The 22,499-nt window shown below is 34.1% G+C and overlaps 1 protein-coding gene and 1 non-coding gene across 2 annotated transcripts; one reads left to right on the forward strand and one right to left on the reverse strand.

The window, feature by feature from the left end:
• Window positions 1–5,540: 5,540 nt before the first annotated feature.
• LOC139860805 (U6 spliceosomal RNA) lies at window positions 5,541–5,640 on the reverse strand. Its single transcript, XR_011763420.1, has one exon. It is a non-coding gene; the product is annotated as a U6 spliceosomal RNA (small nuclear RNA).
• A 6,467-nt stretch (window positions 5,641–12,107) lies between these two features.
• Window positions 12,108–16,016, forward strand: LOC139860146 (uncharacterized). The gene is made up of 7 exons (XM_071848919.1): window positions 12,108–12,249; window positions 12,328–12,369; window positions 12,704–12,901; window positions 13,727–13,902; window positions 13,963–14,585; window positions 14,628–14,749; window positions 15,175–16,016. Exons 1-7 carry the CDS (start codon window positions 12,108–12,110, stop codon window positions 16,014–16,016), a joined length of 2,145 nt encoding a protein of 714 aa, XP_071705020.1.
• The last annotated feature ends 6,483 nt before the right edge of the window (window positions 16,017–22,499 follow it).

Below are 22,499 nucleotides of genomic sequence, written 5' to 3' on the forward strand. Positions count from 1 at the left end.
TATCGAATAATCCAGGACAAAGGACAATTAACCCATGGTAATAAATTAAAATCAACACGTCGAACATCATGACTACGCAAGTTTAAATAAGCATAATTCCTGTATTTTATATCTTATCGCACTTTTAATTGGTACTTTTTAATTATCGCAATTTTATTTATTGTCATTTTATTTATCGCACTTTAAATTATCGCACTTTTATTATCGTTATTTACTTTACGCTTTAAATTAAGTCAATTGTATATTTAATATTTTACATTAGGTTTTAATTGCGACTTAACACATAAAATTGACAAATCGGTCATTAAACGGTAAAACCCCCTTTTTATAATAATAATACTACTTATATATATATATATATATATATATATATATATATATATATATATATATATATATATATATATATATATATATATATATATATATATATATATATATATATATATAGTTTTTAAAAAATATAGCGTTAAACTTGGCTAGCTCCCTGCGGAACGAACCGAACTTACTAAAAACTACACTACTTTACGACTAGGTACACTGCCTATAGTGTTGTAGCAAGGTTTAGGTATATCCACTCTATAAATAAATAAATAACTTGTGTAAAATTGTATCATATTTAATAGTATTTGTAGTAAAAATATAACTATTTCATATACACCTCGCATAACATAAGTGTCTATGGCTCAAGTCTAACATGAATATGTGAATTATTTGCTCGATCTTGTTATTTTGAGTAATTAGCATGAACTTGAAAATGGGTGTGTTTAATCTTGAGTTTTGGTTGATTAAATGTTGTTGTTATGTTAAAGTTCATGTACTAAATGTGTTACTAGCATCATTAGCTACATTTTGGTATGTAGGTTGACTTGAAAAAGCCTCATTAACATGATTAAGGATTTTATGATTTTTGGTTAGGGTTTGGTAGCCTTAAATGTAAATTTTGATGCATTAAATGCTTTGTAATGTTGTTTGTAAGTATTTAGTAGTATTGTATGCAAAATTACCTACGAAACGGCGTATTATATGCGTGTGTTAAGTTTCCAAATCATTAATTGCATTTATGAGCTTGAAACATCAAATGGTGAGCATTAAATGATCATTCAACGAGAATTCGGTTATTGTAAATGATGAATTTGATTGATGAAATGTGTTTAGTTGTATTCCTCGTTAAATTACCTTTCCAACAATATAAGATACATGTTTTGAATGTTTACGGTTCATAAGTTATGTTTGTTTGAAGTTTGATTCGTGCATTAAGTGTTCAAACTACCCAAATTGTTGATCAGACACCCTGAGTGCCGCTCAAGGCCCCTGGAGTGCCTCTCAAGGCCCCTACATGCCTATTTGAGCTCTGGTTGGAGCTCGGCTCCGATTCCTGCTGACCAAAATCACTTTGCGTTCTCACATTTAATTCTAACTATGCTACGCACCTCCGATTAACATGAAACTTGGCCAACATGCTTATATATGACTTCTTATCATGGAACAAAAGTCGAAAACCCAACCGACCCCATTGACTTTGACTTTTACCAAGTTTGACTTTTAGTCAAACTTAACCAAATGCTTATGCAATCGTTCTAACTTGCTTTTATACTTATATCTTGCATGAAACTTGACAATTTGACTCACATGCTATATTAATCGAGTCGTAACGAGCCATAGGACTAATTAAACAACTTTGACCGACTTCATACTTTACCGATATTGATAAAACCTATTGTTTAGGTCGAGACTAGCATTCATTCTTGCACACGTTTACATTGTGAAATACATTTATATTTGTGCACTCAAGGTGAGATCATAGTCCCACTTTTACTCTTTTATACTTATACTTGGGATGAGAAAACATAAACTTTTCGTTTTACAAATTGAACACAGGTAGGATAACAAACATTCCACGAACGAGTTAGAACAAAAATTCTCAATTCAATTATCATTAGTTACACTTGTAGGGTGTAAGCAAGAACTTATGTTGTAAGGCCATACGGGTTTGACTAACCCTCATTCGGACGGTTCGCTACCATTAGCGGATGAAATATATTTTCAGTTATAGTGTAGTTCTAACACTATGATGCAAAGGTAATTATTCAGTTAAGCCTTGATAATTGGGTGCTCGACAAACAACAACATTTTTGGAATACCAACGATTTGGATAATCGACTTATACTAAATCTTGTGGTTCAATACAATATACTTAATAAACCTATGATTTCACCAACGTTTTCGTTGACAGATTTTCTATGTTTTTCTCAGGTCCTTGAATGCTAAGTGATACATGTTTCCGCACACTATTTTGATACTTGCTTAGATGTCGAGTATACATGCATACATGGAGCGTCTTTTGACTTTACCTTAAATTGTGTCGCATAGGTTTCATTTGTACTTTAAACGTTGTAACGTAACTAGTTGTTAAACTACTTTTGTAAACCTTGAAACATCCTTACATTTGAAATGAATGCGACATATTTTGGTCAAACTTTATTTAAAGACTTATGACCACGTTATGGGACCTAAGTTGACGGCGCCGTCAATGACGATTTTGTCGGGTCGTCACATTAATGATCTCTTGCTAACATAGTTTTATCACGAGATACTATACATACTCCTATTTGTTTCTTTTTGAAAGGCAATAAATTTTATTAAAACATAAATATGAATACAACGAAGAATCCTAGTTAAGGATTACATACAAAAGAGACCCGGAAGGGTTTGCAAAGTGAGCAAACCCGAACACGAATGAAAACACGAATAATTTACAAACTAAGATACACTTTAGGATTGTTTATCCAATCTATCCAATCAAATTTTTACTTCGACTTTGCACTATGGGAGATCCACTCGAAAGATTTCGCTTGAATCTCGTTTAACGCCACCAATATTTCAAATTTTATCACGAAAAATCTTGTTGTTCCTATTCTTCTAAATATAATAAGCGGTTACACATTCTACCGCTTGCCAAACCAACTTTCCATACCTTGTCGATTGAGTCGGACCTTTACCACGAAGAATTTCATTACAACTTAGGTTTAAATTGCCAAGCCCCCACCAACTAAAGATACGATTCCATAATTCCATGGCGTGTTTACAAAAGACTAACTTATGATCAATTGTTACCAAGATATCATCACAAATAGGGCATCTAGTACTATGTAGGTAGATATCTATTTGAGAGACTAAGACGTGTTCGGGTTTGCTCACTGTGGGGTATCAATTGTTTCTAAGCTATCATCACATACTCCTATTTGTTATAGTCGATGTTTTAATTTATTGTCTACTATTTAAATTTTAAGTGATCTAAATTGAGTGTAATAATTTTATCTGGACAATAGATTTGAGATGGAAATGGTAGTTTTATTAGTTTATTACATAGTACCACACTATTTGTACTTATCTATTTATATAGGGATTTGTATTGTATTTGTATAAAATTCACTATTCTTGTACTCGTAACGTACCTATTTAGTACATAGCTTCAATTAATTTGGTATATGATGAAACTGATTTATAACTAGAAGTGTAAGTTGTAGATATAATTTTAGTTTTTTTTAACTATTTAACATAAGCTAGGGTTGTTTGGCTTAACAATTTAAAGGTGATTATTTGATTATTACGTTTTTAAATTGTAAATAATTAAATAATACTTAGTAGTGTTTGGTAAATTCAATTTTAAAATCAATTAATTACAATTTGAGAGACTAAGATGTGAAAATGAAAAAGCAAGTCACCCCTTACTGCAGCAAAACGTGATTATTAGATTATATGATTCTTTCCTTTTCCGCTTATTTTTCTTCCTAATTGTTTGTTAATTTTTCAAATAAAGATGTACCAAACACTCACAAAACTGTTGATTAGATTATCGTGTTATCAAACATCATAATAAAATCCAAACACTGTTAATGTATAACAAGTTTTGCTACAACTGATTATTTATTTACGATTATCTAAAACGCATAACCAGTTTTCAAAATGCAAAGCCAAACGCATATTTGTACTCCCTCCGTCCCTATTTAATTATCTCCATAAAAAAATATACAGTTTAAGAAAATATCATAAAAGTACCGTACTTTATGTCTTTTCAATTTTACCCTTACCTTTTATTTCACCTTTAATCATATCGATATATTAAATGCATAATAGAACTTAATTTTCTTATACTTTTTTATTTATGAAAGTGGACAATTAATTTGAGACATTCTAAATGGAATACTAGATGATAAATTAGAGACCGTATGAGTATCATATTAGACTATTCTTTTTTTTTGAACGGCGATTAACCTTGCATGTGATGTCACAGACAGATTGTGTACTTTTTTGCCAAAAAGTGAAATATGTTTATGACTTGTCAATGTCGGTTTCTGATCTCCATTAACCCAAAGTGTCAGATTTTTGAGTCAGATTATTATAGGGTCCACCAGAATTTTCATTTTCTTATTTTCTTTTGAATTAATTTAGTAAATAAATACATTAAATAAAATAAAATACATATTAAATATAAAAAAATAAATTTAGTTTACATGTGCTTACAATTGATATTTCCGAGCATACCCCTAAAACAATGTCCCTCCTCGTGTGCATTATATAATTGTGAAACATCATGTGCATTGGGAGATCTCATGTATTCAAGTTTGTATAAAGTGATGACACACATACATAAGTAATCTAAACATAGTATTGATGATGACTCGCTCATTTGTAAATATCCGTCCTCACATATAGGGAGTGATTCCATATGCCAATTGGCGTATAGCTAAGGTACATTTTTGTAAAGTAGTAAAAGTTTACCTACCAATAGTATCATAACGTTCCGTAAAATAACTAATATATTTAAGAATATATTTACTAGAGAGAATAGTTATACATTGCGCTATTCGGAGGAATAATTGTATTCGCATATTAAAACGCCATTTGAAGGATACTTTGGCATCTCACAAATATACTCATCCCACAATCATTGCGCGGCGACCTCACGGTTATATTTTAGGTAACATTTCTACCTCAATTTTTTTTTTATTTTAGGTAATCTATGTTTATTTTGACGTTTAAAGGGTTGTTTTATCAAATGTTAATAAAAATGAGGAGTATCGTTACTTTTAAGTTAGAACTCGGTTAATAAAATTGACGATACCCCACTTTTATAAGTAAATTATATGGATGCGTGATCATTGGCACTTACCTGAGGATATGGAAGACCCCGTGAATGATGATTCTTACGCACTGGATATTTACTTAGATTTCGTTACGTTGTATTATGATCGTAGAAGATTAACGGCACACGTATGTGCCAATTGTCAATCTTGCATATATTAGTTATCATTAGGTAAGTATCAATGATTAGACTTTCATATGATTTACTTAAAAATAAAAAAATAAACCTCATATTATATTATTATTATTATTTGACATAAAAGGACAAACAAATATACATAATTATATATAATAGGTATTAGTATACTTCCTAATTTCTTATGTCATAAGATCCTAATTTATTTTTAAAATTTTCTTTAACTAATTTCAATTTTACGAAGCTTAGTTTACTAAAATACTTTTTCAAGATCATTTCTCGATTTGTGAGTGTCATCCTTCAATGTTAATCTTCTCTATATCGTTCCAATTTTATAGGATGTCACCAAATGTATTTTTTCAAAATCTGTTTAATATATCGTGTACAAAATAACGCTACAAACTGAATTTTATGAAGAAAAAAAAATTGAAACTCCATAAGCTTCTAAAAATTATGTTTATAAACACGCCCAAAGATACTGTTTTTCCAACTTTTTTGATCGAGTCAAATAACTTGAGTGTAATGTAGAGTGAGAAGACTTCTAACACTTCAGTCGGGAAATCGTGAATAATTCTATATGAGTTGATTTCGAAAATGGTGGTCAAAGCTATTAATGTGTGATTAAAATGATGATGTCCATAGTGAAGTATTTATAGGTGGAATTTCAGGATGTCGCCCACCTTTACTGTTTCCTTGTAAGTGGGGTGCAAAATTCAGGAGTCGGGATGACCAAGTCTTTCTTATTAACAAACTTGACGGAACTACACCTCCGTTGCGAGTGTACCAAAATGTTATTAGAAGCATCAATAATGATAACAATGGTGATCATACACATATGAAATTATCGTGGAAGGTCTAACTGATTTTTTGAATGTTTACTTCTGAGAAGGTATGTCATTATTTATCATATTTGTTTTGATACCATAGTCGAAATATATACTCCGCATATATTTTCCATTGTTATATGTAGTTTTGTTTTATATAGATTAAGTCGAGAAACATTTTTAAAAAAATAATTTGTATGGTTGTACGATGTGTGTCTAAAGATAAAATGATTATTTTCGATGATTTAAGTAGTATTATTACACACACAAATAGTTTCACTCATATACATACTGGTTATCATTTGTATGATTGTAATGTGTTTGTGAACATAAAATGATTATTTTTGATGATCGAAGTAGTATTACACGTACACATAATTTCACTCATATACACATTGGTTATCCATCTATATTTATGGTACCAAAGCATAATGGTATTGGTTTTCGTTATTGGTTTGTGTTTATTTGATTCAGTTTGGTAGTTTTCATTTTTTTCGATTTAATTTAGACTAGTTTTTTATATCTTGTTGATCTTAAATTCTGTTCTTCATATAATTGTTTCTCGTTAGTGGCGAGTTCAAGGATAATGGTGGTGGGGGGGGGGGGGGGGGGGGGGTCCTTGGACTCCACTATCGTAGAAATTTCTTTTATAAACTATCATTTAGATGTATATGACATCACTAAAATTAAAGACAACCTTATTTTTTAAAATTAACGATGTTTTTAAAAGAAAATGCCTATTCTTTAGAGTTTTTTTTTTTTTTTTTTTTTTTTTTTACAAATTATAACTTTTGTATAGAACCTCATAAATTTTTTATCGTAGAATCGCCACTGTTTCTCGCCACAAGATTATATTTTAGCGATAGTAGATCATAACAGTATCCAACAGTTTTATAATTACTGTTCACTTAAAGGCTTAGACAAAGTATTTTGATTGGAGAGACGGCCAATAGCAACTATTGATGGTTACCACGACTTACACATTCCGATTTTTGCAGAAAACCACATTGACCACCACCTAACGGATGAAAAAAAATAAAACAAAAGGTGGTGGTACACATAGAAGTGGTTCGATAAACTTACGGCTGTTTGGTGGTGTTCAACGGGGGCAGAAAGGAAGAGAAATAAAGAGTGAGTACAACCGGAGTTGGGTGGTAATGTGGTGGCTGAGTTAAGTTTTGGGTTTCATGGTGATTGAACTTAAGATTTGTGAATGGGATAACAATTGGAGGTTATGGTAGGCGGTATCATGGTGAACGGCGGTGGCCGATGGTGAATGGTGGCGGCAAATGCTGGTAGCTTACGACATCGACCAGTTTGAAAAGGGATGACTGGGGGGAGGTGTTTGAGAGTGTTTTAGATCTAGGGTTTAATCGGATGAAGAGGAAATAAGAAAATAAGGTTTCTTTTAGATTATTAGGTTATAAAAACGAAGGTGTGGACATTTATTCATTCTAATTAATTTAGTCAAATATAAAATAAACTAGATATATTATATCTAAATTATTATGATATTATATTATTATTAATTATAAACATACAAACTTATCTCTACATTAAATTATAAATATTAATAAATATTGAATTTGTGGTAGAAAATTATTTTATATTATTACTTTTCAAAGAAAGAGATATAGTTATGAAATAGTTAGTGACATTGTGTTTCTAAAATTATTTCGAGTTTAACGATGGTGTCGGAAAAATTTAACTCGTTGCGAGCGAGAAGATATGACCCGTTGAATATTTGGGTGGAGTTTATTTAAGATTTTTTATGAAAATAGTTATTTAACACTTTACCACCTCCCCCCCCCAACCCATTTGGGGGGGTCGATTTGAATGTTTGAAAAAAGTGTGAGGGTCTTTGTTGGTGTAGTGAAATTTAATTAGAATAAAAACAAAACAAAAAAAAGTGAAAAGACGAAAGTGCTCCTAGTTACTATTCACGGTTTTTGTCTATTAGATAATATGTAAATAATTATTTGAGTACATATTATTTTTATTATATCTAACTTCATTTATTTTTTGTAATAAGAATATATATATATATATATATATATATATATATATATATATATATATATATATATATATATATATATATATATATATATATATATATATAGGGTGAGGATCCAGAGAGAACCAGAGGTGGTAGAGAACCGAGAGAACCAACAGCTCGACCTTCATCTATGTGCAACTCGGCCTTCAATCTGCGTGCAGATTGAGTCAATCTGCGTGCAGCTCGATCAAGCTGGGTGCAGATTGAGTAAATCTACGTGCAGATTGAGTCAATCTGCGTGCAGATTGAGTCAATCTACATGCAGATTGAGCTTATTTTGGGTGCAGACACACTCTGTTCTTCGTAAGAAAATTGAATCTCTCAAAATCAAACCTACAACAAAAATTAAAAACGCAGATTTATTAGGTTTCATCACGTAAATCTATGTGCAAAGTTTCAGATTCTAACTCCTAGATTTGAGCTCGAATTCGTAAGTCAAAGATTTGGGGGAAAAAAGTCAACAATTTCTTCATAGCTCAAATTCATAATCTATATGATGTTTCAGCTTAAATTGACGATTGACGAGCATTAGATGCAACATTTTAAGCAACTTTCATGTTGGAATCATATCTAAAACGCCTTTGATTGATGTTACGAATTCATGTTCATCGTTCACAAGTGATGGCTCACTGGGTTCTCTGCTATGTAGAGTTCTTCCAGGATCTTTTCAATATATATATATATATATATATATATATATATATATATATATATATATATATATATATATATATTGAAGTATCTACATGTGCTGACGTCTATAATGCTCTATGATTCATTTATTGTATAATATGCGTGCGTGTTGCGTAAGTCAATAGATATCTGATATACGTAATTCACTACTAAAAAAATGTTTCATTTTTGACGCTATCAATATTTTTGTTGAATTTGATATGTTTTTGACACTTATAAGTGTCACAATATTTTTGACACTTAGAAGCGTCAAAAATTAAAACTCAGTGACACTTAAACTTATTAAAAAGTTACGTAGTAATAATTAATAAACACTCAAAATTTTGGATAGTGTATTTTTCATGCTTCAAAATTTTTGACATCATATAATTTTTGACATCATATATTTTCACGTTTGTAGCTTATAGTCACAGTTTCCGACGCAAGAAACTCTTTCAAAAAGTGTTAAAACTACAATATTAGTTGTGCTGTATCAAAATTATTCGCTATTGTAATCCTGACAATTCCGCAGCAAAGCGTTAGGACTCTAGTTACAACCGATCACCAATATAATAATGAAAAAGCACACACGAGTTACCCAATATTAAGGAAACATGTAGGAAAGTCCAGTTGGAAATTAATGGAGTACGGATAAGCCAACCAGAAATGAGTCGTTGTCTACAAACTTTATCATTTGAAAAATGTGACATGTTATTATTATCGTCGACCTAAATCACGTATGCATCAGTGTAATCCCTTTCACGTCTCATTATGTATGTGAACAATATTATTTTGAATTGGTCCAAATAATGTTAATAGATTACAACATCATTTTTTTTAAAGATATGAAATCACTTTAGGAAATTTAAAATGAAGTAAAGATGAATATTCAGTGACGGATCTAAGATTGGTAGCTACTATTGTCACCAATTAAAACTCCAAAAAAACTTCTACTAGATTTCTTATTTCAATGATATCACTCAAAAAAATGTACACTATACAGTAATGTCACCAGTTATAAATCCAAAAACTTTTCTACTACATTGCATTGCAGTGGTGTCCACTAGACCTAAAGTAGATATACTACTATGAATATTACATTATGCACACAAAGCCATCGGCTTCCTTGCTTGAGGAAGAGTTTACAGATGATCAATATATATATATATATATATATATATATATATATATATATATATATATATATATATATATATATATAAAACGTGTGTTATATACTGACGTGTCATCTTCTTATTAATAACTACCACATGTCACAATATTAAATTAATCTCCATTTATTTGTTAACTAATATACATAGATTTAGGAAATCATTATCACTATAAATATTATTTTACAAAGTATTTAATACGGAGTATATTACAGTTTAAGTTAGGTATATATATATATATATATATATATATATATATATATATATATATATATATATATATATATATATATATATATATATATATATATATATATATATATATATATATATATATAGTGGTAGGATCAAGAGGGAAGTAACCAATCGGGGGGAAATGGGGGGAAGCAAATACTTTTTTTTTTTGTTTTTTGAAAAAACTTTGTTCACGAACATTATAGATGGGATGAAAATATGAACATTTAATAAAGACACTTTGTGATAAATGTTTTTATTTTGGCGGGAAAACGCTCGAAGAAGTAATATATAACAATTATCGTGTTTTTTCGAGCGTATGTTGAGGTTTTGGCTATTAGGGTTTTGGTATTAGGGTTTATAGGGTTTAGATATTAGGGTTTAGAAATTTAGAGTTTAGAGTTTAGATTTAGGATTTAGATTTAGGATTTAGATTGAGTTTTTAACACGAACGGTTTAGGGTTTAGGGTTTGGTGTTTTGGGTTTATGGAATAAACCCAAAACACCAAACCCTAAACCCTAAACCCTAAACTCTAAATCGGGCTAAATTTTACTTCACAAAACATGAAGAAAAAAAACGTTCACATTCTTCACGAACAATATTATCTTGAATGTTATTTTTGTCGATCATTTTTTCGCCTAAATAATAACATTCATCACGAAGTGTCTTTTCTAAATGTTCACATTTTCATGTGATCTTAATGCCGGAAAACAAAATTCCAAAAAATGAAAAAAAATAAATTTTTGCTTCCCTCCGCTTCCCCCCGATTGGTTACTTCCCCATTGATCATGCCCATATATATATATATATATATATATATATATATATATATATATATATATATATATATATATATATATATATATATATATTAAACGAAATACTTTAATGATATGTTTTAGGTATTAAGTGAATGTAAATATTAAAGTCATTTAGTTTATTACCCCGTGGAACCACGGATTCCGACTTAGAAACTTGTCGTTGATTTTAAAAAACATAAATTTTGCTCAAAGTTGAATATTAATATATATATTTTTATTAATAATAATGATTATTAATAATAATAAATGTCTTTTAAATTTTTTTTAGAAAAATAAAATTACAATTTAGGAGGGATTACTATTTTCTTTTATAAAAGATTTTGTATTATTTTTTTAATTAAATTAATATATAATTATGACATCATCATCATAAAAAGTAAAGGGTAATTTAGCTTAATGATGATGTTATCATTTTAGAGGTTTATTATATATATATATATATATATATATATATATATATATATATATATATATATATATATATATATATATATATATATATATATATATATATATATATATATATATATATATATATATGACAGGTTCAAATACAAACCACAAAAAAACGAGAACTGCGAGAACCTTTTAAATAAATGATTTATATGCATTTATATTCAACAAATTGAATATAACTGTTATCTAATGTTCATATCATTGCAAAACAAATGTTCACAGCCGCAAATCACATGTTCACTTGCGAATTCTATGAAGATGTTCGTGTGTTTACAAACACATCTGCACATGTGAACGAGAAATTATATACTTGATTATATTGTTAAATTATATATATATATATATATATATATATATATATATATATATATATATATATACTATTTTTACCTGTGTGGGCTGTTTTCTATGAAAATACTCTTTAAATGGGCTCTTTTAGATTAGTTGGGCTATCATTTTGCTTAGTTTGGCTTATTTTAACTTGTTGTTGAAACCTAGCTGGCCCAGACACCGAATCTTGGAGCATCCTTTGAACTACTGTGCGCGACACCATACTCCCGACCATCACTTTTGTCAGTAAAGTCATGATCGGCCATCCCTCTGGTGACATGAAAGCATGTCCGATATGTCTTGCCTCTTCTATACATTACCTCACCCCATCTTTCTATCACTTTTGCCCTAAATCATCTTTCCAGATATTGTTCACGTTCGGTTTATTCTCCACAGGTAACGATATTTTATCTGGCTATTTATTATTGGAAATTGAATGCTATTTTTTGCCTAATTGTTTTGGTGTTATTGTAGCCTTCAAGTGTGTGATGGAATTACTGTTCATCAGTGTGCATGGTGCGTTTTTATAAAATGTTAGATCGATTTATGTTATTCATTCATTATTGTTGCGTTTGGTCAAATTGAATGCTATTTTTTGCCTAAATTTTTAGCTGTTATTGTAGCGTTAGTGTTCGTCGTTGTTAAAGGTGCATTATTCTAAATTTTTTGAAATTTTAATTATTTATGTTATTCGTTCGTTAGTGCTGGCTATGGTGTTTTTTACAGTGCTATGTGGTGCGGTGTGTTAATTTGCTGCTTCATCACTATAGTGTTCAACTTTTTTTTTTTTTTTGGCATTTTTTGGTTTTTTTGGGCGATACACATTGTTTTGTTACTTGTTCTAATGAAGCGGTCGAGAAAAAGAAAAAAAAAGATGATGATGATGTTGTACATGTAGTCAATGATCCTCTGCCGAGTGGTATTGGTGTTTCCAAAACACGGGATGTTTCACCGAAACAAGCTGCGAGGAGGGCTTATCTGCGAAAATCTAATGTTCATGCGTCTGCAGTGACAGGATATGATCATGCCTATGTTACCTATGTAAATGGTTATTTATTTTAAAAAATCTATGTTTCCGAATGTTGTTTTCATGATTGAATTTCCTCAGCTGTTGTTAAGTATAGTCCCCCTGTGCAATTATCTGGTTAATCCAGTAAGCAGCCAATTATACCGATTTATACTTTGTATGCGGTCTTTGATTCTTCAGGTATGCATTGTCTTTTTCAGAGTATATTTAGGTGTTTGGAACTTTTTTAACATGTTAGTGTTAATACTTTTCTTAAATGTTGTATTCAGTGTCTTTACCTAATTTTTTTACATTAATAAATGTAAACAAATCCTGATGATTCCTTTTCAAAGTGGATTTGATTGTTTGGAAGTATTTTCAAAACTTGGATGAGCACAGATACAACATGTAGGTGTTTTGTTTAGATTAGCAAAAATTATGTATGTGTAGAATTGTTAAGTGTTTTTGTTTATCTTGCTTTACATTGTTGTATTTAGTAGCTATGTTTTTACTACCTTGTGTGTGGTTACCTAGTGACTAGTATTTATTATATATTGTGTGCCTGTAACTGATTTTATTTAAGTTTTCTGTTTGGAAATAGATTTAGCGCTATCAAAATATTTGAGAAAAAAAAAACAAACCTAAGAAATAAATGGAATTCCTACGTGTTTTGTTTAATCTGATGCTTGCATTTGTTTTAATTTTAGTTTTTTTACTTTGTTATTATTGTCTCTGGTGCATAGATCTTTATATAAAGCAACATTTGTTTAAAGAGGGGCAGATTAGTTACGGTTGTATCCGTTTATTAATTTTTTTAGCTTTGCCTTGCTAGTAACCTGTTAAGCTGATGAATATTTTTTTCCACAGCTATCTCACCTTTGTATTGTGACTTGGATGACTCCACGTGCGTATGTGCACAGTGTGGGACCCTATTTTGGAGTGGTCAACGCCTGAAGGGCTACTTTAAAGATAAAAAACTGCATTACCATCGTTGTTGTGAGAATGGCCGTGTGTATTTGCCGAGCTATGAAGATCCTCCTACGGTGTTTAAATAACTACTAGAGCGCCCTGGTTTCATTGAGAACATACGTGCTTACAACCAGATGTTTAGCAGGACTTCCTTTGGTGCCCGCGTTGACGACAACATAAATGATGGCCGCTCACCATACGTGTTCAAAGTGTCTGGCCAGATTTACCATTGGATTGGTGCTTTATGTCCTCCGGAGGGAACTCATCCAAGATTTTTACAGCTTTATATATACAATAATGATAACGAAGTTGAAAACAGAATGACCCACTTTGGCGGGCAGGCATCTGATCGGCTTTGCCAAGCAGTTGTCGTTCAGCTCATACAGCTCCTTGATTCGCATAACGAGCTGGTTAAGTTGTTTCGTACTGCTAGAGACAAATTTTCTAGTGAGGAGGTACCAACCTTCAAAGTACGGTTGTTCAGCTTGGCCGGTTCAAAGCAGCATGCTCTTCCTACCTCCGATGCAGTTGGGGCTATTGGCTTTGACTGTGGTCCACAAACTATTTCTGATTATGATGTAATAATTGAACCAAGGTCTGACAGACCGAGGAGAGTTAACAAACTTTACCCATTGTACATGTCTTTGCAGTACCCGTTAATGTTTTTCTTTGGCGTGCAAGGTTTCCATCCCAACTTGATGCTACGTGATATCCCTGGTTCACAAGGTGGCCGGGTGAAAAAAATGTCGATGAACATGTACAATAGCTATTAGATTCACAATAGTCTTAATGTTTACAGCCTCATGCTACGGGCTGGGCGCCTATTCCAACAGTATGTTGTGACAGTTTATTGCAGTATAGAACTTGATCGGATGGATTATATTAGAAGGAAGCAGAAAGATATACGTATAGCCATTATATGTATAGCCATTATCTAGATGCGTTGGCCATTATATGATCAGATGTCAGCAGCATAACTATTCTTCCTGCTTCGTTCACTGGTGGGCCCCGTTATATGTATAGCCATTATCTAGATGCGTTGGCCATTTTTTGGGTTTTTGGAAACCCCTAGTTTTTATCACTTTCACCTGTAATTCCAAGTGGCCTAAAATAACTCGGTATTTACGAACTTTCCCACACCTTACACCTTCAAATCGAGCTGACATTGTCGCTCGTGTATTCTATTTGAAAGTTAAAGAGTTTGTCGTCTTCTTGAAAGAACAGAAACCTCTAGGTGATTTTAGAGGAGCTACTACTCGATTGTTTTATTTTATTTTTTGTTTTTGTTACTTTATATCATCTATATTATACAGAATCATAACCGTCGTTTGCTTTTATTTTTTCAGTACTCTATACGATTGAATTTCAAAAAAGAGGTCTGCCGCATGGCCATACATTGTTGTGGCTACATTCTACAACTTCAACTCCAATTACTGAACGTCTAGACGATTACATAAGCGCCGAACTTCCTGATCCCAGAACTGACCCAGCTGGTTATGCAGTTATCTCAGTTACTATGATGCACGGGCCATGTGGGGCAGAAAAGCCTTGCACACCATGTAAGAAAGCTTTTGCTTCTCAGACGGTAGATGAGATACAAAATTTCATAGATGCTCGATTCATTTTCCCGCACGAAGCTTGCTGGCGCATTTTTAACTTCCCGATTCATCACCGTAAACTAGCTGTTCAGATGCTCGTTGTTCATTTAGAAAACATGCATCTAATTAAGTTTCATGAACAGCAAGGAGTCACTTCAATTGTTGAAAACAATCTGACAAAAAAAACTACTCTGACTGAGTGGCTACATTATAACGCGTTTTTTTCTCTCGTAAATCAACTCATCTATTTGGAATTCCCATCCGAATTTGTTTGGTGCCATGCAAAAAAGTGTTGGAAACAGAGAGCAAACATGAAGATACCTTCTATTGGAAGAATATCCTACATACATCCTGCGTATGGAGAGGCTTTCTTTCTCAGAATGGTACTGTGCAATCAGAAGGGTTGCCAGAGTTTTGAAGATATCAAAACTGTTAATAAAGTTCTTCATAGTACATATCGACCGGCTTGTGAAGTTGCTGGTTTGCTAGGTGACGATAAAGAATGGACAACGGCACTAGAAGAAGCATCTACTTATGCAACAGCTTCGCTCCTTTTTTGCTCATATTTTAGTATACTATCTGGTCAGTAATCCAGTTGAACTTTGGGAGAAGCATTGGAAATTGATGTCCGACGAGTAACCACCGAATTAAATATGCCGATGCTACACATAAATGATGAAGACCTGCATAATTATGTTCTGTTTGAGGTCGAGGTTCTTTTAAATCAATGTTCCAAGTCAATTTCTGATTACGCAGCCCCCGTTACCATGTGACCTGCTTGTCGATCTAAAAAACAGGTTAATCATGGAGGAAAAAAACTACAACCGCGAATCTCTTGACTCCGAACGATTAGAACTAGAATGAAAGATAAAATCAGAACAGAAACAAGTGTATGAACTGGTAACAAATGCTTCATTTTCTAACCAGCCTGAGTTGGTTTTTATGTATGGACATGGCGGCACAGGCAAAACATTCTTATGGAAATCGATTATCACAGCATTGAGAGCAAGAGGGAAGATTGTATTGGCCGTGGCATCATCCGGTATCACTTCTCTGCTACTGCCATCGGGAAGAACCGCTCATTCGCGGTTCAAACTTCCTCTGGACCTGACCGATGAATCAATGTGTAATATAAAGAAAAATATTCAGATGGCGAAACTAATCGAGAGTACAAATCTAACTCTTTGGGATGAGGCACCAATGAACGAAAAACGCTGCTTCGACCCTCTGGATAGGAACCTAAGAGACATTCTAGACAACGACGACGTACCTTTTGGGGGCAAGTCTTTAATTCTCGGGGCGATTTCAAACAAAAGTTAGCGGTAAAGAAAAATGGAAGTAAATCTGACATATTAGCTACTTGCATCACAACTTCGTATCTGTGGCGAGGCTTCAAAGTGTTTGTTCTAACACAAAATATGAGGTTGCTCCAGCCAGGTCTGTCGGCATCTGAAAAGGCAAGAAATGAGGAATTTTTAAGGTGGCTATTAAGTGTGGTAAATGGTCATCTAGGAACGCCTGATTTGGAGGACCCATATAATAGCCGTTGGGTGTGTATTTCGGATAGCTATTGCATTCCCGACAATGAAAATGGTCTACAAAATCTCATTTCTTCTATATACCCCCATGAATCGTTGCAAAATCCAACTGCCGCTAAACTCCAACAGAAAGCAATTGTCTGTCCAAAAAATGATGTCGTAGATGCTATAAACAAGATTATCATCGATATGGTTGATGACCCGGTAACAAATACAACGGTTATGACACTGCAACACTGCATGGAAATGACGGTGGTGAGTCAGAACTGCTATATCTAACGTAATACCTAATCACGCTCAACTATCCTGGCCTCCTACCACACGTCCTAGATTTAAAAGTGGGGGTACCAGCCATTCTGCTGTGTTATATAAATGTTTCTTGTGGACTCTGTAATGGTACAAGGATGATTATTACTCAACTGCCAAGTATATCGGTCGAGGCTGAAATAATCACGGGCACGCGCGTTGGTGAGAAAGTCTTTAATGATACGCATACTCGTTTAGCTCGTGTTGCGCATCAAACTTACACCATGTATGCACAGCCCTTGCGCTTTGGCACTCCAGGCGCAAGTAAATGTGCGCTAGGTATGTCTAACGCGCTCTAAGAGGATGACGTGTCCTGCACTTGCCACGACCTCTGCAAAGTGACAGACAGCCATTACAAAAGTAATAGTACTATTCCCTGGTCCCCTCTCCCAAGCGTTCAGGCAGTACAGACAAGAAAGCAACATGGAACACGTGGCTCCAATAAACAAACGGCAATGTGGCTATAAATAACGAACTCAAATCACAATGCAAAGGGATTCCACTTTTGGGGATTTACACACATACTATTTTCGGTATTAAGGTACGAACTAGGTGCGCTATATATATAGCGCGATTATACCAGCGCTACCGTACTTACAGCATTTCACTAGATGTTCTTGATATACAGCTAGCGTACTCTGAGCATTAACTCTATAACCCCGGGCGAGCCATCGTTAACCGAACTCCCCGTCGATGGTGGGTCTGTGTTTAACCACCCCTGCTGAGATCCTCATCTTGCAAGGGGTTATTCACGGTACTCCGGACCGGAGAGTTAAACTCAATTGGCCCTTAAATCCCCCTTCTTTGATGTCAAGCATGGACCGAACCCGACCCAATTATTCTATGCTTGATCATTTGGCGCCATCTGTGGGACACACAAGTTAAAAGGTTTTGATTTGATCCTTTCTCTGTATGTCCACTACTCACTTATTTTTTCTATACAGACACCTGTTATGACAGAATAAGTGCATTCAATGGCCAACTGCCAACAACAGCTAGGAAGTAAGCGCAAAGCTGGCACTGGCGAAAGCTTGGAAGCGACAGAGATATCTTTCCCCGCTGTCCAGGCATTCAACACTTCCTGCGTGTAACACCCTAATTTTTTTTAATCACTGCGGAAGTACATCTAGTTACTAAAATAACCCTGGTTAATACTTACAAACCATAGTTAACAAATCAACTTAGTTAACATTATCACAATATTCCAAAACATCGTTGTTACGTGAAAACATCATTAAAATAGAAAACATCAGAGTTAATCACATGGTCAAACATGTCTTCAAATCCGTCCGCAACACCCATCCTAAACAGCAGTACCTTAACCTGTAAGGGGTGGAAATGTGGGGGAATCAGTACAACTACTAAGTGAATGGATACTATCTAACAGATCAAGCATAAAAAACTGAACATGCAAAGGCCACAGATATGCTAACGTCCTGAACTAGCATACAATAACAACTGACAATATGAGGATCAGCGGCTTGTACAAGCACACGACCTAGCTGATCAAACTACAGTCTACCGATAGTCCGCTTTACTGATTCCACTGCATAACCGTCTGAACGCAACGCATGCGTCCTTCTATGCTATACTGAACAATCAGTAACATCATGACCCGACCAGGCTACCACGGTCGACATCACATCAACCTTACCTTGCCGCCTCAGTGGGTTCCCAACCTTGCCACCTCGGTTGGTGTCCAACTAACAGTGCGCACATAATATCACAGATATTCAGTCATGCAATCGTCCTAACTAGCATGGAAATATCTAACTACACATGGTAATCATACAAGGCATAAACATAATAATAAAGAGTCTGAACAAGTAGCGTGTCAGCTACTTAATACTCTATCTGGAGATAGATCCACTCACCGAATACCTGCAACTAGCTCAGATAATCTATCACTGAGCGGCTTCCTTATCCTTATCACCTGAACATAAGGAAAATCAAGTTAGTTTCTGTCTATTAACACAAAACAGCACAGTACAGTAAATCAGTCACAAAAAGTGTCACTAAAAGTCCACCTAACACTTATGCATTTTTAGAATTTACATCCTGATTATCATAAGTCACGCAGACATCATAACGGCTAGGAAACAGCTAAATTAAACAACAACTACTGATCTGATCTGCATCCGTACGGTTGCACATGCATCCGTACGGTTGCAAGTCCATCCGTATGGTTGCATCATCCATCCGTACAGTTGTACACTTCTGTCAGGTTTCACAAACACCATTGCATCCGTACGATTGCACATGCACCCGTACGGTTGCACCATGTACCCGTACGGTTGCAAGCTGCAACCGTACGATTGTGTTCTTCATGCAGCAGCAGCAGAAACTGACGGGTTTCGCACCAAAATCACCCAAATTTCAATCTTGAACCTGTTTTTGACCTGAAAACCACTTATAACTTGTACATAAAACATTTAGAAGTATAAACCCACAAGTTTTGAGCCAAAATAACATCAAATTAAGCATTAAGACACCAAAATCACTTTTATAAAAAAACCTAGCTTTAATCTCAATTAAAACACTGGTTTGGACATAAAATCGAACAGATCTTACCTTGATAGACTCACAATGACACAAGGAAATCGATTTTAAACACAATTCAAGCTCCAAATCAAGATCTAGAGATTAGGGTTTTCAAGTAGTGAGAGTTAAGGTACGGAGTAATTAGAAGTTTCAAGAAAAAGATAGAAATGAGCTGTAACGAGCTTATATATGTGAGTTAAATAACATACCCCATCACATACGGGTATTTACCATTTATCTGATAACTTTCGTACTTAATTTGACTTCCCTAACGGAGTACAAATTAAATAAACAAACCTGTTCTGTGACCCTTGTCACAAACTGGTCTTAACCAAATAATAAAATAACACCAAACATATTATTAAAATAAAAGTATAATTAACCACACCATTATGCCTAAGTGAAAAATAGTCATCTTACGTCGAGGCCCGATCTAAGGATGTTACAAATCCACCCCTCTTAAAGAGATTATGTCCTCGGAATCTGGTCTTGGTCAAACAGACATGGATAACGAGCCTTCATCAGCTCTTCGGTCTCCCACGTAAGGTTCGATCCTAAACTCTGCTTCCACTCAACAAGCACCATGTGGATCTCCTTCTTTCTCAACTTTGTCACCTTTCTATCAACAATCTTAAAGTTCTTCAACTAACTTTTGATTTAAGTCAACCCTCAAATCGCTTAATGGAACCAGTTGCATCTCATCATCGACCTTACACTTCCTAAGGTAACACACGTTGAAAGTGTTATGTATCCCTGCTAACTCTGCTGAAAGCTCTAATACAACCATCTGATTATTAACCCTCTGAATAATCTTGAACGGCCCAACGTATCTTGGAGCTAATTTTCCCCGCTTACCAAACTTGATAACACCCTTCCATGTAGAAACTTTCAAGTAAACACGATCACCCACCTCAAAATTTACTGGACGTCTACGTGGATCGGCATACATTTTCTGTCTGTCACGTGCCGCTTTCAACTTTTCACGTGCTATCGCTACCTTGTCTGATGTTATCTGAACTAATTCTGGACCTGCAAACTATTTCTCACCGGATTCTAACCAACAAGTCGGCGTTCTACATTTGCGAGCATATAACATCTCATAAGGCAGCATACCAATACTCGAATGATAAGTATTGTTGTAAGCGAACTCGATCAGCGGTAGATGTATATCCCACGGACCACCGTACTCTAACATGCAGGGACCTAAGCATATCCTATAGTGTCTGTATTGTACGTTCACTCTGACCATCGGTCTGTGGATGATACGATGTACTCAAATTTACCCTCGTTCCCAAACTTTTCTATAAACTGTTCCAGAAGTTAGACACAAATCTAGAATCCCTGTCAGATATGATAGACAATGGAACCCCATGTCGACTAACTATTTCTTACAAATACAACTCTGCCAAAGTACTCAAAGAAGCTGTCTCTTTTGTTGCTAAGAAGTGTGCACTCTTCGTCAGTCGATCAACAATTACCCATATCATATCATTACCTCTCTGAGATCTAGGTAATTTAGTTACAAAATCCATCGTAATATGATCCCATTTCCATTCTGGAATTTTCAACTGTTGTAACGAACCATAAGGATTCTGGTGTTCAGCTTTAACTTGAGAACAAATATGACATCTTTCTACTAATTGAGCAACATCTTTCTTCATCGTTGGCCACCAATACATCGGCTTTAGATCATCATACATCTTGGTAGTACCAGGATGGATAGTCAACCTCGATTTGTGTGCTTCATTTAAGATCAATTTTCTTAAATCTCCAAGCATAGGTACCCAAATTCGGTTCTTAAACGTCTTAAGACTACGGGAATCGTCAGTCAATTGGTCATTAATTTTGGTCATCAGTTTAGTCTTTAAGTTCTCCTCCAATAAAGCTTGGGATTAAACTTGTCTTATCTATTCAATAAGGTCTGAAACTATTTCGGTTCTCATAAATTTCAAGGTCTCTACGGTCTTTTTATGACTTAAAGCATCGGCAACAACATTTGCTTTACCCGGGTGATACTTTATTTCACAATCGTAGTCTTTTATAAGCTCAATCCACCGTCTCCGTCGCATATTCAGTTCTTTCTATGTGAAAATATACTGGAGGCTCTTATGATCTGTACATATTACACACTTTGTACCGTATAAGTAGTGTCTCCATAATTTCAATGCAAATACCACAGCAGCCATATCTAAATCATGAACTGGATAATTACGTTCGTATGTCTTTAACTGAAAAGAAGTGTACGCGATAACTTTATCACTCTACATCAGTACACACCCCAGCCCGATAATTGACGCATCACAATAAACCACGAAGTTGTCTGAACCCTCTGGTAATGCTAACACTGGAGCTTGACACAATAACTGTTTGAGCGTCTGAAAAGCATGTTCCTGTTGGTCACTCAATCGAAAACTTACGTCTTTTCTGGTCAATTTGGTTAACGGACCCGCTATTTAGAAAATCTTTCATAAATCGGCGATAATAACCCGCAAGACCCAAGAAACTCTTAACTTCTGTCAGCATCTTCGGCGAATTCCAACCTATTACCGCTTCTAGTTTCGATGGATCCACTTTAATACCTGCCTCATAGATAACATGACCCAGAAATTGTACCTCTCGAAGCCAAAACTCACACTTCGAGAACTTAGCGTATAACTGCTCTTTCTTTAACAACTCTAACACCAATCG

This window comes from Rutidosis leptorrhynchoides, chromosome 7 (genome assembly GCF_046630445.1).
Source record: "Rutidosis leptorrhynchoides isolate AG116_Rl617_1_P2 chromosome 7, CSIRO_AGI_Rlap_v1, whole genome shotgun sequence".
NCBI lineage: Eukaryota > Viridiplantae > Streptophyta > Magnoliopsida > Asterales > Asteraceae > Rutidosis > Rutidosis leptorrhynchoides.